At 34.9% G+C, this 26,250-nt stretch overlaps 1 protein-coding gene and 2 long non-coding RNA genes across 7 annotated transcripts in view; 2 read left to right on the top strand and 1 right to left on the bottom strand.

Moving 5' to 3' along the window:
• Positions 1-17,099, top strand: part of LOC106155078 (dynein axonemal heavy chain 1) — a 41,403-nt gene extending 24,304 nt beyond the window's left edge. For 4 of the 5 annotated variants that reach the window (XM_087013876.1, XM_087013867.1, XM_087013883.1 and 1 more), the window contains 28 exons: positions 78-249; positions 573-764; positions 993-1,112; positions 1,633-1,758; positions 2,052-2,201; positions 2,474-2,647; positions 2,890-3,168; positions 4,346-4,477; positions 4,752-4,997; positions 5,372-5,521; positions 5,836-5,996; positions 6,341-6,566; positions 6,860-7,055; positions 7,318-7,469; positions 7,631-7,830; positions 8,109-8,253; positions 8,568-8,726; positions 9,278-9,409; positions 9,740-9,913; positions 12,056-12,235; positions 12,697-12,873; positions 13,122-13,292; positions 13,637-13,767; positions 14,207-14,351; positions 14,695-14,790; positions 14,929-15,039; positions 15,274-15,508; positions 16,126-17,099. In XM_087013876.1, the coding sequence (XP_086870002.1) occupies positions 78-249; positions 573-764; positions 993-1,112; positions 1,633-1,758; positions 2,052-2,201; positions 2,474-2,647; positions 2,890-3,168; positions 4,346-4,477; positions 4,752-4,997; positions 5,372-5,521; positions 5,836-5,996; positions 6,341-6,566; positions 6,860-7,055; positions 7,318-7,469; positions 7,631-7,830; positions 8,109-8,253; positions 8,568-8,726; positions 9,278-9,409; positions 9,740-9,913; positions 12,056-12,235; positions 12,697-12,873; positions 13,122-13,292; positions 13,637-13,767; positions 14,207-14,351; positions 14,695-14,790; positions 14,929-15,039; positions 15,274-15,508; positions 16,126-16,247 (4,654 nt within the window). In that variant the 3' untranslated portion in view covers positions 16,248-17,099. Of the gene's footprint in view, positions 1-77; positions 250-572; positions 765-992; positions 1,113-1,632; positions 1,759-2,051; positions 2,202-2,473; positions 2,648-2,889; positions 3,169-4,345; positions 4,478-4,751; positions 4,998-5,371; positions 5,522-5,835; positions 5,997-6,340; positions 6,567-6,859; positions 7,056-7,317; positions 7,470-7,630; positions 7,831-8,108; positions 8,254-8,567; positions 8,727-9,277; positions 9,410-9,739; positions 9,914-10,921; positions 11,572-12,055; positions 12,236-12,696; positions 12,874-13,121; positions 13,293-13,636; positions 13,768-14,206; positions 14,352-14,694; positions 14,791-14,928; positions 15,040-15,273; positions 15,509-16,125 lie in introns of those variants that run through there. The other variant, XM_087013887.1, reaches the window with a different exon arrangement.
• An 834-nt stretch (positions 17,100-17,933) lies between these two features.
• Positions 17,934-19,765, top strand: LOC106155051 (uncharacterized). Its single transcript, XR_001237569.2, has 3 exons — positions 17,934-18,058; positions 18,479-18,543; positions 18,992-19,765. It is a non-coding gene; the product is annotated as an uncharacterized LOC106155051 (long non-coding RNA).
• Positions 19,766-21,566: 1,801 nt separating this feature from the next.
• On the bottom strand, positions 21,567-24,660 carry LOC106155035 (uncharacterized). The gene is made up of 3 exons (XR_001237566.2): positions 24,470-24,660; positions 23,932-24,083; positions 21,567-22,133 (listed from the first exon to the last, which is right to left on the bottom strand). It is a non-coding gene; the product is annotated as an uncharacterized LOC106155035 (long non-coding RNA).
• Between the last annotated feature and the right edge of the window lie 1,590 nt (positions 24,661-26,250).

Genomic DNA, 26,250 nt, shown 5'->3' with positions numbered 1-26,250 from the left:
TAATTTTTTTTTTTTTTCATTTGTGAGTTTGTTGAAACTTGTCAGTAATTATGGTACATTTTTTACCTTGATTTCAGTCCTATTGGTGAAATATTCCGTGCACGTCTGCGTATGTTCCCAGCACTGGTGAACTGCTGTACTATAGACTGGTTTAGTGAGTGGCCTGATGATGCTCTCCGCTCTGTGGCCATGAAGTTTTTGAATGATATTGTTGATTTGGACGCCAGTGAAACTGTATTTGATGGCCTGGTATGTACACACAAACGCTCCTATAGCACTGTCTGATTCAAAAAATGTTTTTTTGAAATAGTTTATAATATAAGTTTTTTTGTTTGTTTGTTTGTTTGTTTTGTTTAGTTTTTATTTTTTTTATAGTGATACTCCCAAGTGACCAGATCTTAAAAATTTATCTTGACATAAATTTTTTATCTGTGTCAGAAGACCACTGTACATAGTAACAGTGTGATCTGTAAGTTTGTGTTTATATTTAAAAAATCTTCTCATTTGAAAATAGTGATATTCTTGTCCTTACATGATAATTGTAATAATAATGATTATTATTTTTATTATAGGTTGTTATGTGTCAAGTAATTCATCAGAATGTGATAGAGAATGCCAGACTGTACCTAGCTGAGATGTCCAGACATGTGTATGTCACTCCAACAAGTTACCTGGAGTTATTGGGGATTTTCTCTAATCTGGTGTCTATCAAGAGAAATGAACTTACTCTTGCTAAAAACAGAATGAAAACTGGTCTAGATAAGGTACCTTTACTTTTATCTTTTATATTGTACTTGGTTCAGTATTACCCACAAAAACATATCAGTCTATCGATAATTAGTGGAAAAGTGCACCACATAGTCCAAATCATTTTGATGAAATGATTACATCAACAAGCAGGCAGGAATGCTTCTTTAATTATTAGCACTGGCCTTTACATTTTTAAGCTTGCCCTTTAATATTTATAAAATTTTACCTTTTCATCTTGCCAGCTCCTCACTACTGCTGATGAGGTGGCTAAGCTTCAGGAAGAGCTGGAGACCATGAGGCCACTTCTGGAGGAAGCAGTGCAAGAGTCCATAGTGACCATGGAGAAGATTTCAGTGGACACGGTCAGTATATGACACCAAGTCGATGCTGTAGTCACCACACATTTTGAGGTTTTGCCTCAAATTGTTTATTTCCTATAAGAGGAAATCTCAGTGTGCAACAAAGAATTGTAACAAATAGATTTTAATATCAGTCTAATTGGAAATGATGCAGTGTTTTATATATATTTATGATTATTCCAATGTTGCAACTGTCCAGACTGAGCTGCATTATTTGTGATTCCTTTAGATGTCTGAAAGTGCAGTTTACTAAGGAGTTAGCAGAAGGATTATGTTATTAATAGGTCTTATCAAATGGTCCACTTCCCTCAGTTGGTTCCTGATTGCTAACCTGATAAAAATGATAAAAATTAAATTGACCTTAAAATATGACATACTGTAGTAACATGGGATTAAGGTTTAGGTGTGATTGGTAAACTAAGCACAAATTTTATAATAATTTGCCCCGTAAACTCCTGTTTAGCCAGATGAATCAAATGAGCAATATTTTAAATTAAAAAAAACAACAAAATTTTATTTCCAGAAAGTAGCCGAGGAGACCAAGGCAGTTGTCCAGAAGGAGGAGGCTCAGGCTGGGGAGAAAGCCAGGGAGACCCAGGCCATTGCTGATGATGCACAGAGAGATCTGAATGAAGCACTGCCAGCCTTGGTAAGGGACTGATTACATAGATGTTTCTAGAAACAGACTTTTTTTCCTTCTTTATATGGAAGAGGAGATGATAGAAATAATTATAGCATCAATGCAAAGTTTATATTTGTACTGTATATTTGTGTACATGTGTGTGTATGTGTACATGTGTCTCACCATCAAGGTGTTTTTTTGTCTGAAACTTTTATTATGTGTTGTCTAATCATCAACTGAGAAGTATTCATGAATGCTGTGATGGTTCTAGTGTTAACATTCAAGAATACCACTTTACTCTGTTTTCCTTTTCTCCACAGGATGCTGCCTTGGCAAGTCTGAAGTCTCTGAACAAGAATGATGTAGTTGAAGTGAGGTCCATGACACGCCCACCAGATGGTGTGCGCATGGTTATTGAAGCTGTGTGCATCATGAAGAGCATCAAGCCCAAGAAAGTGCCTGGATCTAAGGTAGGGGGACTTCATGAGACTCTGACAACTGGTAATAATTGAATGACTCATAGAATGTTCTGGACTGAATTTTTAGGTGGTTTTCAGTTTTTATTTTCAGTTAAGGTAAAGATAAATATGCTATGAATACAGAAGAAAAAAGTTTTCTTGGTTTTTGTTATTATACAGTTTTAGATATAATTTCATTAAAATGATGGAAATTTTACAAATTACTCCCATAACCAAAATATATATATGATGATAATGAATCTTCTTGAAAAATTGTGTTGCAGCCTGGAGAAAAAATTGATGACTATTGGGAGCCTGGAAAAGGATTACTTCAAGATCCTGGCAAATTCCTGGAAAGTTTGTTCAAGTATGACAAGGATAACATTCCAGATGTTGCCATCAAGGCCATCCAGACATACATAGATAATGAGGCTTTCCAGCCTGCTGCTATTGCCAAGGTACCTGTCTGCTCTTCAAAATTTTTAAGCAATTGTGTTAAGATTTTTTTTAGATATTTTTACTGGGTTTCATTGAAATATTATTCTCTCTCTTTCTCTCTGATTTTTATGCTGACAAAGTTATTTACATTTTAAAAATAGATGTAACATAACTATGGTCAAAGTAAACTTGATATAATTCATTTTTCAAATTAATTTGTATATAGATAAAATTTTAATCACTATGATTTTTTTTCAACCAGGTTTCAAAAGCGTGTACCTCTATCTGCCAGTGGGTGCGAGCTATGCACAAGTACCACTTTGTATCTAAAGCTGTAGCCCCCAAGAGGGCAGCTCTACAACAGGCCCAAGCTGAGCTAGCGGAAACCCAGAAAATTCTGGATGCTGCCAAGGCCAGGCTCCAGGAGGTGGAAGATGGTATAGCCCTACTGCAGGCCAAGTATGATGACTGTGTGCGCAAGAAGACAGAGCTGGAAGACAAAACTCAGGAGTGTGAGGCCAGGCTGGGAAGAGCAGATAAGGTACAACATGAGATCCTTAGTATTTATTTATTCAAAGTACATGTAGTACAATAATTCATTGGTAGACATACTTAGACCGGTATCAGGACAATTCCCCCCCGGACAATTCTCCCCCGGACTATTCCCCCCGGACAATTCCCCCCCAGGACAATTCCCCCCCGACGATTCCCCCCGAAGAATATATATTTATATACAAATATAAAGTAAAGAACTCGTACAAAGTTCAAATCTTTTCATCCATTTTCTGAATATTTCTTAGTGTGATGTTGCAACTCGAGGATAGATAATATTAATTTTATAAAACAAATTATTTTCATGGAGTACAAGTACATACGATTTTCGAGATAGAAGTACACAACATTTTTTTATAAATCTGATCAAAGTATATCCCCAGGTAAAGGAGGGGTAAACAGATGATCTCACTCATCCAGGTAACCCTTTGATGAATTAACTGTTACTTTTAATTGCTTTATTACTCCCTCTTGGTTGAGTAAGTCTTGAATCAAGGTGCATCCAGGTTTTCCCTTGACCATTTGTCACTTTTAATTGCTTGACCACTACCCACCACCCACCACACTTAAAATATTCATAAAATATCTGTTTACCTGTTCATCTGTTTACCCCACCTTTACCTGAAGTATAGGTGGTTATACTTTGATTTGATATTTATTAAATCTTCCTGTACTTGTACTCAATCAAAAAGGAATTTGTTATAAAATAATTTGTTTCATGATGAAGTTGTATTATCACACTAAAAACATTAATAAAATGGATGAAATGTTTTAAACTTAACACTTTGTACTTTATATTTGTATATTAATATATATTTCTGGGGGGTGGGGGGGAATCGTCCGGGGGGAATTGTCCTGGGGGGGGGGATTGTCCGGGGGGGGGGGGGGGGGGGGGATTGTCCGGGGGGGGGGGGGGGAATTGTCCTAGATTCACTTAGACCTATGTTTTCTTCTAGGGAACCATTAATGGTGGAAATTATATATTATTCACATTAAGAATGATAGCTGGAGATTTTAACTCCCCCCCCCCCCCCTTACTGCCACTTTATCTAAACCTTACCACTATTCTCCTCAGCTGTTCTCTTAAAATATCACATCTAACTGTAACTTTTTTGCTTTGTTTTACATATGTCATATTATGTTTCCTTTGATCAACTTTCTTTCAGCTCATTGGAGGTCTGGCGGGAGAGAAAGTCAGGTGGCAGGAGTCTGTGGAGAGACTGGAGTACATGGTGGCCAATGTGATTGGAGATGTGCTTATGTCTGCTGGCTGTGTGGCCTACCTGGGACCTTTCACTGTGAGTAGCATGGATTATTATCATACTCAGCATGTTCTTGTTTATTTTAAATAAGAAGAATATTTATATAGAAACAAGATCTTTCCCACCTGATGGTGGGCACCAGTGTATGTACTGGTGGCAAATCTTTTCAAGTGATTCTTCTGGCATGGATATCCAGTCTAGTTGGCTTTTTGTATATGGTTTTATACAATCTTCATTTTAATTGGTATCTTTGTACTGCTTTGTGGTATAACTTCAGCAGATATAAGATTTTTCTTTTTTTTCGCACCAGGGCAACTATCGAACCACCATGGTCCAGCAGTGGCTGCAGAAGCTGACTGAGAACAAAGTGCCCACCACAGATGACCCCACTCTGATCAGTACCTTGGCTGATCCAGTGAAGGTCCGCAGCTGGCAGATTGCTGGTCTCCCCAAGGACAACCTCTCAGTGGAGAATGGGGTTGTGGTCCAGTACTCTCGCAGGTGGCCACTCTTCATAGATCCACAGGGGCAGGCAAATAAATGGGTGAAGAACTTGGTAAGTGGAAGGCTGAGGTTTGTGAGGAATATTAGGGGGTTCTCTGATGGTAGATTTTAGAGCAGAACATATTTATATACACTTCAGTCAGAAATGATATTGAATCGGGATTTGTTTGCATTATGCTTTTTTTCTGTTGATATATAGTCATTTTCCCTAAGTTTTGCTGTTTTATATCACAAGTGTTTTTTTTTTTTTGGGGGGGGGTGTAAAAAATAAGTTCAGACAGCTATGCTAAAGAAATACATGATTCTGTTTAATTATAGCAATTTCTCATCAACTATGTAATACAAGAAAATATTTTATATAAGGTATTGTATATTTATAAAGATTTATATTATCGTAGCTAAATTATGTCCTTTTTATTTTACTAGGAAAAAGACAATGGAATTGATGTCATCAAGCTGTCAGACAGGGATTTCCTGCGTAGTTTAGAGAATGCTGTGCGCTTTGGTAAACCATGTCTGCTGGAGAATGTGGGAGAGGAACTGGATCCTGCTCTGGAACCCATCTTGTTGAAGCAGGTCAGATACTGAATTATTTCTTTTTGACATTATATCACAGGAATACTATAGAAACGTGGCTCTGCTAGTATCCTATTTTGGAGTATATTAAATTGGTAATAGTGTACCCACTGAGGCAGTGTCCATTCAGATTATCAGAAATCGCAATATGAAAATGATGATAAATTATTGAGCAGGAGTTTACATTCATAGGCTCTTTAAAATACTGTTTGTTTGGACAAATTAAAAAATATAGAAAAGAGAAAGTGCAATACATATATAAAAAATTTAAAGACACACTGAATATGCAAATGTGCACTTTTACTCTCTTGCAGACCTTCAAGCAGTCTGGCAGTCTGGTGATCAAGCTAGGTGATGCAGTGATTCCCTACCATGAAGACTTCAAATTCTACATCACCACCAAACTACCCAACCCTCATTATACACCAGAGGTCTCCACCAAGGTCACACTGGTCAACTTCACACTCTCACCAAGGTAGAGTATTCAGAGGCATACAGCCTGTGACATTATGGTACTGCTGGTTTAACCCTGCCACATGTCATACTGTAGGAGTGATAGAAATAAATGGGGAGATGAATTAGAAAATCCTTGTTACAGTATATGATTTCAGTTGTGTTCTTTCATTTAGCACCAGTTTAATTATAAAGTTAAAATTGACACACTATGCATGCAAGGCTTTTTTTTTTAATTTACCAAATCTTGAAAACAAAGAAAGTATTTAGTTACAAATGTCAAATAAAGATCATTAAATATTAATTCAAAAGAGTCCAAATCACCATGCAAATATGTCACTATATATATATCACATCCATGTTTAGTGGTCTTGAAGACCAGCTGCTGGGAACAGTGGTGGCAGAGGAAAGACCTGACCTGGAAGAGGCAAAGAACCAACTGATCATCAGCAATGCCAAGATGAAGAATGAACTGAAGGAGATTGAAGACAAGATTCTGGAAAGACTGAGTTCTGCAGAAGGCAGCCCTGTTGATGATGTGGATTTGATTGCCACTTTGGATGCGTCCAAGATAAAGTCTGATGAAATCAAGGTGTGTATTTGCACTTATTTAAATATAGATATATTTTCAGCCTTCAGTATATCAATTTACTACCACTGAAGATTTGTAAGCAACATACATTGATTTTTCTTTTTCCATGCACACACAGTATTCCTTTTTAACTGGGTACATGTATCTATAAACTTATTGCCAACTTATGGCTTTTAAGAAAAAATTGGTTTTGCTGCAAACTTGTATATCAGAGGATCAGATGAGATATACCTCATAAATTTTAAATAGTGTTGATATTAAAATACATCTATCTACATTTGATAATTTGACAGGCCAAAGTGGTTGTAGCAGAACAAACTGAGAAGGAAATAGATGAGACTCGTAGTCAGTACATCCCAGTGGCAGTGAATACCCAGATCTTGTTCTTCTGTGTGGCTGACATGGCCAACATTGACCCTATGTATCAGTACTCACTGGAATGGTTTATCAGGATCTTCTTAGGTGGCATCTCTAATGCTGAAAGATCTGGTAAGTTATTGCCTTGAATATAGTGCGAAAAGTTCTGTATTTATAAATGTTACAACTGCAACTGTTTTGTTGAAATTTAGTTGATGATAGCGGAGATGTAATGCTGTTATATATATTGTTTATATATGATATTATATAATATAATATTTTGGATCCAGAATTTCCACCTCATTTGTTCAGTTTCTTGAATGTCTTTGCTATGAAATGTTGAATACCACAAATGAGTGTTTTTTTATTTTCATTTATTTATTTATTTTTTCAGATAACTTGCCTCAGCGTATCACCAACATCAATGAGTATTTCACCTTCAGTTTGTACAGCAATGTGTGTCGCAGCTTGTTTGAAAAACACAAGTTGCTGTTTGCTTTCTTGCTCTGCACCAGAATACTGATGCACCAAGGGAAGATTAACTTAGTAAGTAAATGTTTTCCACAGGGATAGCATTATGCATTTTGTTTCCTTTTAAGTCTGACTGTCCATGATTGGTGTTAATCACTATTTTTACAAACATTTTATCCAAACTGCAAAAAATATTATGTTCAAAATAATGATGATCCATTGGCTTCATTTTAAAGGATGAGTGGCGGTTCCTGATAGCTGGAGGGACACACAAGGCCAAGGAGCTGCCTAACCCAGCTGTGGACTGGCTCAGTGAAAGGTCTTGGGGAGATATCCTCACCCTGGCGGCTGTGCCCAAGTTTGCCTCCTTTGCAGACGACTTCCCCTCCCATGTTGAAGGGTTTAAGAAAATCTTTGACAGCGCTGATCCTCACAGGTTTGTTTTAGGAGATTTTTCTTTCCTGTAACAATTGTTGTCTTATTGATATGTACATGGTAATTTTTCACAGTGCATCAAGTCTCAGTGCCAGGATCAGTTGGGTGCTAACAAATGCAGTTTTCTCTAAGTCTATAGGTCAATATTTTTAATTGGTGGCATGTATTACTTTTTGGTCCTTATAATGCATATTTTTTTTTTTTAAGGAACTGACAATTTCTCTCTTATTGCACATTTGATATTTCAAGATAAATCATTTCTAACTTGGTTATTTTCAGAGAGGAGCTGCCAGGAAGCTGGAACACAGAGCTAGATGACTTTCAGAAACTGTTGGTTCTCAAGTGTTTGAGATCAGATAAAATTACTAATGCCATGCAAGACTTTGTTGCCAAGAACCTTGGGCAGAGGTTTGTGGAACCACAGGTAAGACATGTTTTCAATAGAATACTTGTATGATGTATGTATGCATATTTTATATAATACATCATATATATGATATTATATACTGTATACTTTAAGTACTGTATGCTACTGAAGTTTTGTTTGAGTGTTCATTGAGATTGCAAATTGCAGATTGCAAATTGATTGCAAATCAACAGACCGATCCTTTTCCATTATATCATACATAACATAAGGCAACTCAGGTAAAAGAAATATTAAAATGAAGCAAACATTATTTGTAACTCTCCAAAATAATTTAATATTATAAATATTTTTACCTTATCATTCCACTCCAGACGGCAGATCTTCACCAGGTGTTTAAGGACTCTTCCCCAACAACACCACTGATCTTTGTCCTGTCCACTGGCACTGACCCCGCAGCTGACCTTTACAAGTTTGCAGAGGAAATGAGATTTGCTAAGAAATTATCAGCCATTTCACTGGGACAAGGACAGGTGAGAAAAAAAACTTGATCAATAGATGTTGGACATTTGAAAGTTCATGTCAATCAATCAATCAATCAATCAAGCTAGTTTCACTAATATTATTTTGCCAGGTCAAGGCATACACTGACACTGCTGCAATCCACTCTCACTGTCGTTTTGAAGTAAACTGACATCCTCTAAACTTTGTAGAGCCCTAGGGACCATTCTCAGACCCTGTCATACTAACTGTGGATTAATCTATCCCCAAGGGGATTCTCGCTAAATTGCAATCAACGTAAGTGACTTAGATATCTGTCACGCCTACTTAAGCTGCTAGGGGGTAATTAATTATCATTTAGCATATTTATTAGGCATGCCAGACATCTAAGCTAAAAGCTTTAAGCTGAAAGCAATCTAGCGAGAAACCCTTCAGAGATGGATCGATCTAGGTATGGGAACCCAGTCCAGGTCATTGGGGCTAATTTGTAGGTAATAACTTTGACTATGTGAATAACATAAGATATTTTGTTTTGTGATGTTGTTCAGAATGTCATGTCTTATATGGTTGTGGTTTCTACCAGGGTCCAAGAGCAGAGGCCATGATGAGGAGTGCTATGGAGAGGGGCAAGTGGGTATTTTTCCAAAACTGTCACTTAGCACCAAGCTGGATGCCTTCACTGGAAAGACTCATTGAGCAGATTGACCCAGACAAGGTAACTGACTAACAGTTCAAGAAAAAAAAGAACAAGAATAACATGTATAAACTTTAATTTCCATTAAAGGAGAAAGATTGTTTAGAATATACACATGGTTGAAATTTAGTGAAAACTGTGTTTGGGAGTGATATTTATAATGTTTATAATGTGATATTTATAATGAATACCATATCAGAGACCCAGATTATTATTTATTTATTTATTAAGTTATTTATTTACATTTGCGTTAAAGTGTGTTTGCATGTGTGTGTGTGTATATATGTTTGTGTGTGTGTGTGTGTAAATTGTTTATAATTTCACCAACAAAATTTTACATTCATCCTGTAGGTTCATCGTGACTTCCGTCTGTGGCTGACTAGTATGCCAAGCCCAAAGTTCCCTGTGTACATCTTACAGAATGGCTCTAAGATGACAGTGGAACCTCCTAAAGGAATCAAAGCCAACTTGATGAAGTCATACTTTGGCTTTACTGATGAATTCCTTCTTTCATTAGGAGATCGGGTAAGCATATTGTATATTTGATGTGTTTATTTATAGGCATGCATGAATGTGAGTTGATAAATGCATGGAAATTATTTTCTAAAATATGGAAAAATACTGATGGTTAATTTTTTCAAAAAGACTATTTTGCTAGTAATGTTTAAAAATAATTTTTTTTTTCGTGTTGGAAAGTACAATTTTAAAACTGGAAATGATATATTTTGAAAAAAGAATAAAAATGAAATTGAGGAGTAAATATCTTAATTCATGCATTTGTCTTACTGCTCACAAACAGTATGTGTATTGACTAACAGCATGAACTTTAATCTTTGTTTGTAAAAAGCACTATTTGTTTATGTGTTTATGGGTTATTGGTAGCACTCTTGAAGTTTCTAATAAGATCAGATATTTGAAAAGTAATAATAAAGTTAATTTCAAACATTATCACTAACCTCAAAGGTCAAGGAAAGATATGACGACTGATATATCATAACAAAAAGGCTTCATCAGATTGAAGATCTTTGATAGATGTGCAATATTTAAGATTAGTTTTCCATACTTTTGCTTTCTGGTTTGAGCAGTGAAAGTGAAAGTGTGGATCTAATCTTAGGATCTGCATTGATCTACCATTGAATTGTTGATTGTTTGTATGTGAATGTCATTATGATACTGCACAATTTGTAAAGTCTACACATTAAAAGGAAAAAATGGTGAATGTTTTAGTGGCAAGCTCTGTGTTTTTTTAAAAAAATAGGACAAAAATGATTTTTGGTGTCTGGTTTCATACATCACAAAAGCTCTCTGAATGAATTACGATGCAATCTATGATTAGACTTATAGTGTATGTGTTCAGAATTTACCCTTTGCCGCTAGTATCACTTTTATGACAGTTGTCATAAAAGTTACAGTGCAACTATCAGAGTTTGCCACTTTTACATTGTCTGTGTTTCATGATTTATGTTTAACTGTTTGTCATATATTGTTGATGTTGGTATAATGCACAATTTTGTCTGTTGCACATTTTTCTAGAAATCACAACGAGTAAGTATATGGTCTTTTATTGATGCTAACACATAGATATTAACTAATCTTTATTATTTTTTTCTTTTTCTATGAATTTACTAGGCTAGATGATTACTTTTAATATTTATAGTTTATATTTCCACATACTTCTGTTAGGCATGATTTGCCTGTCACCTTGTATTAAAAAGATTTGCATCTTGGAGGTTGTCCTTCATTCTACTTAGCACATATTTGTTTGTTTTTTTTTATTAGTACTTGGAGTACTATCTAGTTTTTTGCCACCTCTGTTGATACTCTATTGATTTGCCTTGGAATTATATTTTTAAGTACAGAAATTATTTGTAGTGTGATATGGGTACTCTGTGTTAGATTTTCATACTTTTTGATTAAGATATTTATAATTTTGTCTGTATACAAATGTAGAAGCTAGAAATAATGCAAACTCCATGCAGTCTTATTAGTGTCACTGACATTGACATGACATGTGTCATGTCAAACTTTCTCTTTCTGACATTCTGTTCTTTTTTTATAATCTATGTAGATTATAGATCACCAATTATCCAATATGTCATTTTTACTCTAGTTCATTCTTTTGCCTGCACACTTTCTCAGCTTTCAAAATGAAGTGATCAGCAAATTGATTTAGTTCATGAAAATCACCTGCTAGGCACTTGACTGAAGTCTTGAGGTCATGCCATAGTGTGGTTTTTTTTTTTTCAAATTTAATGATTGCATTTGCATTTTTATCGATGCATGCATGATATTTAGATGATAAAGTGAACAGTGAATACAGATGCAAAATTTAAGATTAAGAAAACAAAACATGATCAAAATGCATTTAGAACCCTCATCAATCCAACCATCCATCCATCCATCCATCCTTATTGGCCATTCTCATGGTTTGCTTTACATACAAAGTAGCATTTGGATTGTTTACATTTAATGAATATATCAACAAAAATACAGTATCTGTTAATTGTGTATTCATATGTCGTTTTTTCATTCATTTTGTTACAAATCAATAAATTGTCACTTTTATTATCCAGTTATTGAATTAGACACTAAATTCTTCATATGCCTACAACTAATTTAATTGTTATGCTAATGAAATGCTGATAAATATTCCCATTGTTGTTTCAGACTCATGAGTTCAAATCACTGCTGTTCTCCCTGTGTCTCTTCCACGGAGTCAGCATAGAGAGGAGGAAGTTTGGTGCTCTCGGCTTCAACATCCCTTACGAGTTCACTGATGGTGACTTAAAGATCTGTGTCAGCCAGCTCAAGATGTTCCTTGCGGAATATGAAACCATCCCTTACAAGGTATTGTGGACATCTATTGTTTAGTTTATGAGACTCAAAAAAATATTTTTTATTCCTCTCTACCCCCAACCCACCCCTCCTTGTAATGGAATAATGGGGTAATATTTGGAAAGGGGTCATCTGTCTCCTACAGTTACTTTTTACTAAGATTGAAGCTTTAGTTCAATATCACATAAAAACCTGAACATTTAGTTTTACAGACAATTTTTCATTTTTTCATGATTTTTCTCCAAATCACAAAAAATAATTGGTTGTACTTTGTCCACATGCATGCAATCTTCAACAGTTTTCAACAAGACTGTATGGGAAGATAGGTTCAGAAATGAAATATATGCTATTAACATATGCTTTTATGTGTATGCATACTGTGTATATAAGTGGGCTCTGTTTTATACCAAAAAGTAAATAAACAGTGCATGTTTAGAATATAGACCCTGAGCCAGAGTTCTTGTTGGTTCCAGGTGCTGATGTACACAGCAGGCCATATCAACTATGGTGGCCGTGTGACAGATGACTGGGACAGGAGGTGTCTCATGAGCATCCTGGCAGACTTCTACAACCCTGTGGTCCTGGAAGAAGACCATGTCTACTCTGAGTCTGGCATCTATAAGCAGATTAATACAGAAAATGATCATCATGTAAGTGTTTTAAATTATTTTATTTTTGTAGACATAATTTTGTTAGAATCTGTTTCATGATTTGCACTCAGATTGCATATTGAAACAGTTTAAAGTTTCTTTAAAAAGGTTCTGACTCTGTTTAAATTAGTATATAATGTGGGTTATTTCTTCACATAGTATGTGTATTCAGAAAACAGACAACATTTTAATTTTTATATTTGAAACACCTTGGGCAGTCAGTTCAATCTTTTTGGTTGTGTTATCAGGGTTACATGGAGTACATCAAGAGCTTACCCATCAATGACAATCCTGAGATCTTCCATTTGCACAACAATGCCAACATCACCTTTGCTCAGAATGAGACATTTATGCTTCTGGAAGCCTTGCTGGCCCTGCAGCCCAAGTCTACAAGTGGTAAAGGCAAGACAAGAGAGGAGGTAAAACACTTAATTACATCAGAACTTCTTTGTGCATAATTCCTTGGCCTATCTCCATAGGGGCTGAATTGAAAATCGTGTAATTTTTTAAAATTTTGTTGATTGGATTGTATTTCAGTACTTATGATTTTGGTATTTTAAAAACAGTAAGCAATTTCATCCAGCCATTTGATCCTGAATTGAGTCTTCATTTAATTTCAAATAAATTTTACATATAAAACAATTAGCTCGTTGCTGTCTAATAGTAAACTCCCCGTACCCTTAACTATATAATATAAAAGCTGCAGTTTAGAAATAATATCCAGATGAAGTATGTTGGTAATATGTGGTATATTATTGTTTAGGTAATGGAGGATGCTGCCAAGACCATCCTGGAGCAGGTGCCAGACCCCATACCTATAGGTCCAGTAATGGAGAAGTTCCCTGTGTTATATGAACAGTCCATGAACACAGTACTCACACAGGAGGTTATCAGGTATTGTTAAGATCTGCTTAATGGGCATAGACTGTGTGTGTGTGTGTGTGTGTGTGTGTGTGTGTGTGTGTGTGTGTGTGTGTGTGTGTGTGTGTGTGTGTGTGTGTGTGTTGATTTTTAATGTTTCATGATGCATTGCAGTATTATTAGTACAATATTATCACCAGTAATATTTTGTCTTTAGCATATTGGATATTGCTCAGTGCATTTGCCATTTTCAAGTATAGATAGAAAATAAAAATAAAGATAAATATAAATAGCCATATGAACAACTACCTGACATAGTTCTGAACAATTATTTCAAATGCAGTCTGCATACCTGTATAAACAAGGATAATGCAGTTATAATTATCATTTCATACTTCACACTAAATAATGTCATTTAGACCAAAGCATTAAATAAGATGGATAATGACAGTTGTTTGTTATTTTTTCCTAGATTTAATAAGCTACTGGCTATCATCAAGAGTAGCCTGAAGGACATGCTAAAAGCTTTGAAGGGTTTGGTGGTGATGTCTCAGCAACTGGAGGACATGGCTAACAGTCTCTACAACAACACTGTCCCAGGAATGTGGGCAGGAAAGGTCAGAATTAATTAAGTGCTTTATATGTTTTATTGGTTATTGCTATTATTGCTTACAAATTTAAGCAAAATTGAAAAATGGTCATTTTTCTCGAATTTTTGTTAGTGATGCCTGATGGATGCATTTAGAAATTTAGTTATTTGGACAATATTGACTTGATTTCTGATTGTTCGTGTTCAAACTGATGAACATTTTAAATTCATAAAAGTTGAGAAATAATTGAAATTCAGATTAAGAAAAATCTTCATATGAAATGAATATGTGACAATGCTTCATCAGTGATATTTTAAACTGATAATTCGAAGATGAATATTTTGCAATGGTATTTCTTAACAAATTGTAGGCCTATCCATCTTTGAAACCTCTGGCTGCCTGGGTGGTAGATCTTGTTCACAGGATGGAGTTCATTCAAGGCTGGATTGACAATGGCATTCCTGCTGTAAGTACTCTCTCTCTCTCTCTCTCATATCTTATACCACTTGATATACACTGTATTTGACGTTTTATGGAAAATTTATTCACAAAAGATTCATTGTTTTGTAAAAAGAGTTATAAAATTTATTTTTGTTTGTTGCAGGTATTTTGGATATCTGGTTTCTTCTTCCCACAAGCCTTTTTAACTGGTACTCTGCAGAACTATGCCAGGTCCAAGGTCATTTCCATTGACACAATATCTTTTGGATTTGAGGTATGTTTGCTATTATTATTTTTTTAAATCATATTTAACTTAAATTTTTTATGAACTTTAGTTACTTGTATTTACATACAAAAAAAACATGTTCATTAAAAAAACATAGAAGGACAACAAAAAGCCTATGTAATGTCCCTTAACTGTTTTATGTTTATTACTCACTTAAAATGGAAAGCAATGATTATGTTAGCTAGGTTGCTGTATCACTTTGTATTGGTTATATTTCCCCAGGTTCTGCATGAGGACTGGCAGGAACTCAAGGAACCACCAAAAGATGGCTGCTTCATCAGAGGATTATACATAGAAGGTGGGCGCTGGGACTTCACAAACCACAAGCTCACGGAATCCAGGCCCAAGGAGTTGTACACAGACATGCCTGGTATATGGTTGAAACCTGAGGCCAGCAGAGTTCCACCCCAGTCAGGGGTGTATGAATGCCCTGTGTATAAGACTTTAACAAGAGCAGGTAAGAATGTCTTGAAATAATTTTTAAGGTTTTTTTTTCATTGCCTATAAAATGAAAATTTAAGACCTTAAAGGGATAATAACTCTTCGTATGAGATCTATATTTCACAATAAAAACATTGTGAATAACTCATAGAAATATAATATATTCTGTTTTACCACAAAAACGGCAGTCATAGCTATTATTCTGATATCTGAGCTCGTCTTTAGACCACGTGACCGCCATTGATGGCTGTACTCTGTTAAAATCTCTTAAGAGATTTTAACAAAAAACCAAACTTTTTAGAAAAAAAACAGGGACTAACTTTGAATGTAAAAATGGATTCAATAACCATTGGTAAGTATGGGAAAATTGTTGTTTACTTCAGGAAAATTCATTTTTTGGCCGAAACGAAGAGTTATTATCCCTTTAACAAAAAGAATTTTTATATAAGTTTAGGAGTTGAATAGCTGGTAAATTTATAGTTGAACCTATCCCTGCATGTATAAATTCCCAATGTATGTGCATGCATGTTTTGTTTTTTGACACAGAAATTATTAACCTAGTATAAGAGTGCTATTTTATCCCAAGGTAGATTACTTCATGTACATGTCTTAATATATATTAATATTTTATAGGAACCCTGTCCACCACTGGTCTGTCCACTAACTTTGTGTGCACAGTGGAGCTGCCCACTGACAAGACCCAGCAACACTGGATTAAGAGAGGTCTGGCTATGTTGTGTGCTCTCAACTACTAAGCCACCCACCTGGAACAGAAACAAGAACTTGAACACCATGGAAGTATATTGGTGTATACTTCATGCTGTATATATACGATGTAGTGGACTTCTGAGACTATTGGTCAAATATGTGATATTTTAACATCTCTGATGAGAGATGTATGTACAAATGTGTTTCAGTATTAACATGTACAGTTTTGTCTTAACCTTATACTTAATATAACTCTGCTGCATACAGGGACTATTTTGAAAAAAAAATTGCATTTATTCAGTATGAATGGGGACCAATGAACATTTGGAATTTTTCCTGAATGATGGGATTTACAGCTTCCAAGTTCAGATATGAATGGGTATACTATTTGTATTTTTATTTTGCTGTGCCATGTCCATGTATTTATATTTGTTAAGTCCTGAGTTATTTGTGGAGATATTATTGATATCAATTAAATTTTATTTTTATTTCATTACATCTTCAGTGGGTTGGATAAATACACGTGTATATATAGTTGCTCACTGTTATTGCATTAACATTGCAATTTTTTTTCTATTTTATAAGAGCACACATTTGACTGTGATTATTTGTTTAAGCTTTGACAATGAAAATTATTTACCTGAATTTGTGTTTTGAACCTCAAATGCCAAAAACAAATTAATTAGTTTAATTTTTACTTTAATCTTTTAAATAATTTATATTTTATAAAAAGAAAACTTTTATATTGAATTATTAGTTTTCTATATTTCAGATTTTTATAGGAAATGCTGCCTAGCCATTTGTGCAGCTTTTTATTTTGGCTGATATAAAGTTACCTAATAAAACTCTTATATCATAATAATAATGTTCTTTCGTGTGAAAGAAAATAAAGAAAAATTACAAAATGTTGTTTTTCTTCTTTCTTTTAGCTACTGTGTTCAATTTTCCAAGTCTAGATATATAGTTGAAATACTAGTTTTGATATTGGAGTATTTAAAAAAATGTTTACTCCGTACCAAGGTGCCAAGTGATCAACCAGAAACCTGTGTCGTTTTTCTAAAACGAACCTGGCAACTAGAGACTAGTGTCATTTTTCAAAAACGATTCTGATGCTGAGAAACCAGAATCGTTTTTGCGATAGTAGACAATACTAGATGTCTACTGCAACCAGGTAATCTTCCCCGTAGAAACCGGTGTGGCGTGTACCGCTTTTCGTCCTTCTGGCGTAAAGATTTTATCGTTTCTTGTATCAGCCAAAAGTCAGTTCTGGTCAATTTATGCTATGGCAGGTTACGAGAAAAACGCCTGATTTATATTATATTTTGAAAAGTAAACAGTGTCTTGAAGTGGTTGCATCGGTCGCTTCCATCGGTCATTCTTTGCCATAAATATGCGTGCTTGTGACATTTATGAGTAAAGAGAACGGGGTAATTTTCTCTTATTCATTTTTAATTAAAAAGATGCACAATTGAAAGTTTCAAGAATGATATACTTATAACAAGGACGTTAAATTACTCTTTGCGAAACAGCAATAAAATGCATTTAGCTGCAAGACGTTTGTCAGCATTAAAAACAACTGAAATTCTTCCAGCATACATGTTATCTAATGTGTAATACCTATAGTTTAAGAACGTCTGAATACATTAAATGTCTAATATTTTTTTTTTCTAAAAAGGTATCAGGGTACGTACATTTGCTTTTTCTCGTGAGAATGGTTTGAGCCACAACCCCTCACCTAAAATGAACCTTACCTGTTGATATTTACATAACAATAAGTCACTCATCGCAGCATGAGTTGTCTTCCAGATGTGTCACTTGACAGTTGGGCAGCGTAAAGTGAAGACGCAGGATATGCAAGGTACAATCGCGAGGTCAAGCTTTTACTATTAGGCGTAGAGGAAAATATATCTTGCAAGTATCATTATATGTACAATCATCTTTGTGATAAAACACTAGAAGCGCGTAAGTTTAGTCAAATGTTTATAACACGTCTTTGTTATGTTACATATCAGAATGCATGCAGAAAAATCACTGCACGCAGCTGAACGTTGAGTAGCATCTGAATTTATTTGATACCTTTTAGCACTGTGAACTGTCTATCTTTTTGAAAATGTTTGACCCTAGACAATTGAATGAGAATAGCATTATCGCAATGAATATGACAAATAAAGCTTAGAGTGCTCTTCTAACACTTTGATACAAAGATATGGGTTCCCAATTTACTTGTAAAGACGTATTTAGTTTGCAGTTATCGTATACTTTTGAATATTTATTTTAGACGAATGGCGTGAAGCGTAGGCTGTTTTCTGATGTAGATGGACAAACCGTCAAATTGTTTTTAAGGTAAGTTCTCGTTAAATATTTCAACACAAGCGCGTCGCATATATATATATATACGGGCGCACACACGGTTTCTCAACCACTAAGTTTAACGCTTATTAAAAAGAATATTATTATACATGGAGGTTCACGGCGCCTACATGTAAGGTGCCTCATCTTGTCCATAGAGAATACAACGGTAACTATATGAAGACATGTTATATATATGAATACATACCTGGTAATGATCAAAGCCAATTGTTAGTGCAATAGCTGGACGGCCATCGTAAATTCGATATATGCATTAATTTCGTACCATTATCTAAGATGATCCCAAGCCAATCCTTTTTCTGAAACTTTCAAAAATGTCAACAAGATGTAATGGATTTCAATTATAAGCTTATAACCTTATATAACATTATATATTTATCATACGCAAGTATCAATACTAAATGTATTTTTCGTATTTCAGATGCACCACATTTTCCGATTTACTGCATAAACGGAACCTGCAAGTAACCCAGTCTTTTGTGCGGATTCTGGAACCAGACGCCCTTATATACACATTATTGTCTTAAAACCGAATAAACGCATTTATCTTTGGTTCTTCATTTTGATATGAAGTACTTAAAACGGTAATGATAATAAGGGGAATGAATGATCTGTAACAATTTGGCGAGCGCTCTCAAAATTTTCTGTAAAGTTTAATACATCAATATTGCTCTTGCTTTTTATGTTGGTGTTACCTTATTTAATTTGAAATAGTTTTTAGATTTTGTTAATGTGCCTAAAATTAAGTTATGTGGCCACGTCGATCCTATTTTGGCAATAATTTTTTTAAACCCAGAAAAGTGTATTCAAAATATTTTAGAAATACCTGCAAGAATAATTTGTACTTACAATCGTACTTTTCTAAATTTGTTTCTATTTTTAAAAGATTTTTTATGCTTTAATAAAATTAAGCACCAAATACAGATAGTTTAAGGATTGCGACTCTCACTGAAATTCGCTAAAAAGTTTGGGATGGTATGGTATTGATCACAAAAGTTCAAATCCCTCTTCTCATGAACATGTTTCGTTAAATGAAAAATATCATGTAAAGAATTTTCCTACTACCATCACCTGGTCATAAAAATATACTGAATAATCCAAGTAATTATTTGTTTGATTTCAAATCTTGGCATAGTAGAGCATCATGTACTATTCAATTATGTTAATAAAATGTTGACATTCCCTGCCCCGCAAACCTTGCTGGCATACTTGTTTATTTTGAATTTGCCATATTCTCTTTGGGAAAATTTGGAGTTACTTTGCTGTCCGAGTTTTTCAATTTTTCATTTTGGGGTAGACCCTTTGTTTTGGGTTGTTTTGCATGCTTGCTAAATCATTTGTTTCAAGATAAAAGTTGATGTTTAACCAATCAAAAGCACCAGGAGACCCCCCCCTCGTGTTCTGAAATCACTTCCCTTAAAAAACTCTTAATGCCTTCTCGCTAAATCATAGAGATAAAAAGATATCTATCTATAAAGAAATTATTGGAAATGGAATGAAATGGTTTAGTTTTAACTTCCAAATAATTGGTGCACAATTCTATAGATTTTTTTACTTGTACTTTTCACCCTCAAAATAGAATGGACTCAACTCACCAGCAACCCCTCGAGAGGAATGAACTTGCCACACCTGCCACCCCTGAAATAAAATGAACTCAACCTGTCACCCCTCAAATAAAATGGGCTCGCCCCACCTGTCACCCCTCAAATGGAATGGACTCTCCCCACCTGTCACCCCTCAAATCGAATGGACTCTCCCCACCTGTCACCCCTCAAATGGAATGGACTCTCCCCACCTGTCACCCCTCAAATGGAATGGACTCTCCCCACCTGTCACCCCTCAAATGGAGTGGACTCTCCCCACCTGTCACCCCTCAAATGAAATGGACCCTTCCCACCTGTCACCCCTCAAATGGAATGGACTCTCCCCACCTGTCACCCCTCAAATCGAATGGACTCTTCCCACCTGTCACCCCTCAAATGGAATGGACCCTTCCCACCTGTCACCCCTCAAATGGAATGGACTCTCCCCACCTGTCACCCCTCAAATCGAGTGGACTCTCCCCACCTGTCACCCCTAAAGCAAAATGGATCTGCCCCTCTTTCACCCCTTAAAATAAAACCGACTCGCCCCATTTGTCACGCCTCGATACGGGTTGGACAAAAAACAAAAAACACCGCATGCTTTACTAGAACACAGTTTATTCAGATTTGAATTAAAGGATTACAGAATCAAATAGACTACATTTTGAAAGTATCAATAGGAAAACAACTTTGAACGTGCAGTACGCATGATAATTAAACTGAACCCAAGTTTTAATAGATTGCATGTAAAAACAATTTAATGCATATTTTTTTATTCAGTAGAAACGCAACTATTTTGATAGAAAGATACACACTCTTGCAAAACAGAAAAATGGATTTTTTGCACATACAAGGTGCATTGTTTCAAAATGTTAGTCTTTCTTACCGATTTTGGTTTCAGATTCAAACGTTGTTTCACAAGTAATGTTAGAATTTCCATAGAATATGCATACAAGGATGAAGGCTAATAATATAGAATGGAGTTATTTGTTATAAGAAGAATTGGTTTTATCAAAGTGCGCTATATGATAAATTAGAAGAAATCTACAGCATATCTTAATTTCTCGTTTAAATTAGCTGTTATGTTTCAGCACTGTTAATAAGATAGACCACGGCGAAACTGAAATTAAATACTATATCTATTTATAAAATAACAATCGGTAGTTGAAAAATTCACGTGAAAACTTAATGCGCGACGTTAGGCACTGCATCACATGAACAGTGATCTCAATACATGGACAAAGTTTGGGCAAAGATATCATTTGACAATTTGCAAAGTTTTCAAGTCATCTTTTAGGTGTTTTGAAACAGTTCAAAGAATACAATTTGAACTAGATAACATATATTTTAAAACGCGTGTGTATATAAACACCACTTTTATAACCATCTCTGGGTTGTTTAGAAATTGAAAACTCCAAAAAGAAATGTACTTTTATTCGGGTGAAATACTTCGTAACGCGTTGGTTTACGATTACATCGTAATAAACTCCTAAAATTAATAATGCAATTCTACAATGTCAATTAAGAAAAAATATGTGATAGCTAATCGACTTTAAAGAATGAACTTACCAGAGATTACACCAACTATACGATGAAAAAACACCTTTATCCCCAAAGTTTAATTAATCGTGTAGACAGTTTGAGGTAGCCGAAAGGGTTTTAATGGAATCAGATTCATCTGAGCTAGTTGTTTGGAACAATTAAAAAGAATTATGATTCATACCTAAGGTATATGGCTCATGAATTACATCAGTAAATCATTTCAACTTAAGAAAATCAATATGTAATCCTAAAACGTTTTTAAAATCACAACAAGATCACGCGCCAGTTCACCAGTTCATAAACCTGTTCAATCGTTATAACTGTATGTACGTGTGCGCTCGTTTGCATGAGTGTGTCCAGTTCCTTAATACGGGCTGAAGGCTGGGCGTGGTTCCATCAGTCACGTGCCTTCGACAGTCAGCCAATTAGATTGCAGTTCTGAAATATGAATGTAATACGTTAATAACGCAATCAATTATTCTAAGGTAATACATGTATTAATTTAGACTAAAGAAACTTCTAATGAAAAAGTTGATATTGAAATAATTAGCATTGGCTGAGCATCAAATTTATAAAGAAATTTCAATAAAAAGATATAAAATTAAAATGAAAGGAGCATGTATATTTCTGAACAAATGTCAATAAATGTGATACTTGTCTCTAACACTATGAAACGAATGGCCAGGGAAAAAACGTAAAAGTAAACAAACACCACCTTCGTTCATCTGTTTTAGCTTCCTTCTTAATCACCCCTTATCCCCGAAAAATTAAAATGTATAAGAATACAGAACAACTTTAATTAGAACGCTCCTCTGCACATTTTAGGCATGTTTTCCACTTTAAAAATTAAAACCAAACAAAGTGTGAAGATTCACTTTGGTATAAAATCGAATTTGCCATTTAGATGAAGAAAATACTTTGAAATAACATTTAAGATGATAATTCCGTACAATTCTTAAATAAATAACTGACCAAACTGGTAGAATGGACTTTAGTGTAACAGATGAAATAATAAATCCTATAATCTAATCTTTTAAAAATCTATAGATTTTATTTAAGAATTATTAACTATTCACTATCTTTTTTAGCAAACTTCACGGTCTGTAAATTCATCGAATCCTTTCTCATTACCACCTGAAAATTGGGCTTTGCACCAGCTCAAGTGATTTTGAAAATAAGGAATGCAACAGGCTATGATTAATGTCAGTCCTACAGAAACATTTTAATGGACAAACGATATCTAAATGAAGTCCATTTCCCGTTTTTGTTTTTCGACACTTCTGTTTCGTAATATAAGTCCTAAACGGCATATTAATTATCTCAATCCTGGGAAATTTTTGTAGCCAACTATAGGAACAGTATTCTTATCATATACGCAACAAAGATCTCCATTCTACTACTGCAATATTAAATCAATTTTTCAATTCGGATGACAATTTTTACCCCACCTAACTTGGTTTCAGAAAACAGGCGTTTGATCCCCGCCCAGCACTGAAAACACCGAGAACCAGAGAAAGTTTATTCATAGCCACAGTGCCATATGCATAATTGTTAAAAGATCGTTATAGTACATGTGGACAATTCTGGAGTAACGTTGGAACATTTTGCCCATTAAATAATGTTGGGATTTCTAAGGCTTATACGTTTTATTAACAGTGTCTTTTGTAGATTTACATCCCTTCCTCTTTTTCCACTGAACACACGATAAATGTAATCAGAAGTTTCCATTTCATAATGCGGTTGCAATGTTTTCCTTCCCGGACGTCAACAACATTTTAAAAGAATAAGAGTGTCGCAGCGAGGAGTCAAGTTGCGGATTTGCCCACACATATTTTCAGTGACGTTTCTTTTCTTGGAAATTTATATATGATAATATTAAAATTATCACTTTATCATTTTTATACAGACATTATTTCTCTCAAATGAAAAATTCAAATCTAAGGTTTCAGGTTTAAAAAGGGACGGGTAGGCTATCAACCCCGACCCATAAGTATTAATAAATTACCCTCATAACACCATAATCAGAAAGAGCACTGCACTACGACAGATTAAAAAGCAATTATCAAAAAAAGCAAACCAACATCATACAGGGCGGAAGCTTAGTATGGATTAATTTTAAAAATTAAAATTTCTATGAGAAGTTTCATGAATAAAAAGCTCTTTTTATTCGACTTATACTTCGAAGTACGTTTTGGAGCAGAATGTTACAACCAAAAGCAAACATAACATTCCATACTTAATGTCGTCCCTGCAAATTAACGAATAGACAAACGTCGGCATAGGAGGCAATCTTGACATGGGTGTGGGGCTGTACCAGTATGTGTCCAACACCAAACGTGTCTCTGTGTAGGGCGCTTCTGGTATCTTCATAAACGGTACTTAGTGTCACTGGAATTAAAGGAATACAATTTTCACATTCATGAAACTATGTCTAAATATCTGATAAAGCAGTACATGTTCATTATAATAATTCGTGTCAGTTTCCTTTGCATATATCCCGGTAACTAACATCCTATAATTAACAAATCGCAATATAAAGTTTAAAATTATACAAATATATCTATTCATATATTGAGCCCTCGTGGAAAACTAATGGTATCAGAAACAAAAGGGTGACCAAAAGACACTGAGGGAAAGCTAAGAGAAAGTATTTTTCGCGTCAGGTAGATGTCCCCATGGTCATTAAGCCTGTAATACACCTTTTCGGGAAAACATCGTCCATGCAAAAATAAGAAATGCTACAATACATTTTCTATCATCTGTACGGAACTTACGAGATACTGCTGCCGGGTTCAGTGCCATCTTTTCGGTCTACGTGTGGCAGTAGCAGTATGGCATGGGACATCCTTCTTCTCCATCTTCTACTGACCTGGGTCATATCTGAGCACCTCTCACCAAAACGCTCACCTGATTTACATAATGATGAACAGGTCACCTACTTTCCGCGCGGACGCTTCGGTTTGACTTATCGTTTGGTTTTTGAGAAATCACAATAGGTCCAGGGGCGGATCCAGGATTATTTGAAGGGGGGGGGGGAGGGTCAGGAACGACAGGCTTCTGATGCGAAGCCGACCATCCCCCCTTGGTGTGGGGTTAGGGCCCCGAAAAAAATTTGTTGTTTTGGAGAGCAAACAGTGCCCTTTGGTACAGTTTAGAACAATGATTTAGCTATAGTCAAAATTCTAATTTCAAGAGGGGAATATTGGTGTGTTATACTTTTCAGAAACCAAAGTGGGGCTCAGGACCATCCTGGTTGCCAAAATCGTTTTTGAAATACAAAACTAGTTTCTAGTTGCCAGGTGCATTTTTGAAAAACGACGCTAGTTTCTGGTTGCCTGGTTTGTTTTTGAAAAACAGCACTAGTTTTTGGTTGCCAGGTTCGTTTTTGAAAAACAAAACTGGAAACCAGACACTACACTATAACTTCAGCGTAGAAAGGCGAATATGTTCTAATATTTGGATGTTTAACTCTGGCTATCTTTGATAGTCGCTTTTCTTGACAAAAGAAATGAAATCTTAAAATACCAACATTTTCCTTTGAACACCAAGTTATATCTACAGGTATTTCACACAAAACCCTTGAGGAATAGAATGTATTATTGCTTTGTTATTGAGAACGAGATTTTATATTTAGGTCTGGGCTAGCAGGAATTGAGGCTATGAAAAACGTGTGTGTGTGTGTGTGTGTGTGTGTGTGTGTGTGCAAAAATAAAAAAAATGAATTTTTCTACAAATTTCAGCAATGCACCCATGTGCACTATTTATCATAAAGCTAAAATGTAGTACTCTAAATTTTGAGAACGAATGTTGCTTTTCAACAAAAATTTTCTCCCATTAAGATTACAAGCACTGGTATAGAATTCTTATTTCTTATTCTTTTATTATTATTATTATTATTATTATTATTTTATTATCAATTCTTATTAGACTTGCTTATTTACACATTCAAAATAATCATGGTGACCACTGGCCTGAAATTTCGTGTATGACAAAAATAAAAAAGAGATAATTAGTCTAGACAACCAATCAGAGATAATTAGTCTAGACAACCAATCATCAGAAGAAAAAGTGAGAATTGTTAGAATTCTGTAACCGATTTTTTTTTATTTGTGTGGTACAATAACTGTGACCTGTTGCCTTTATAATACTCGGTGCTTCATCTCAAATTTCAAGTTTTGTACATCAAGTTTAAATATTTTCAATATTGCATACTTACACATATATTTTTTAATGCTGATAATCACAAAACCATCCTCCTTTTGAATCAGAAAAAAGAATCAACCCCTTTGACTTTAATAATAAAAGGGGGCAGCGTAACTATGAGACAAAAGAACAGGCTATTTTGAAAATATTATGTATTAATTAAAGAAAACAAAATCCAACAAATATCCCATTAATCCAATATAAGATACATATTATGTCTAAAACGACTGAAACCAGAGGAGTTATACACATGATAAGACAGTGCTTATATTGATAATCATACCATATCGACAAAAGAAAATAATTTTAGATGAGGTGGATGGTATCTATCATAATTAAAAATACTATTTTG

This window comes from Lingula anatina, chromosome 1 (assembly GCF_051362555.1).
Source record: "Lingula anatina isolate TDL-2025a chromosome 1, LinAna3.0, whole genome shotgun sequence".
Classification (NCBI taxonomy): domain Eukaryota; kingdom Metazoa; phylum Brachiopoda; class Lingulata; order Lingulida; family Lingulidae; genus Lingula; species Lingula anatina.
This window is presented reverse-complemented; position numbering and strand designations above follow the sequence as displayed.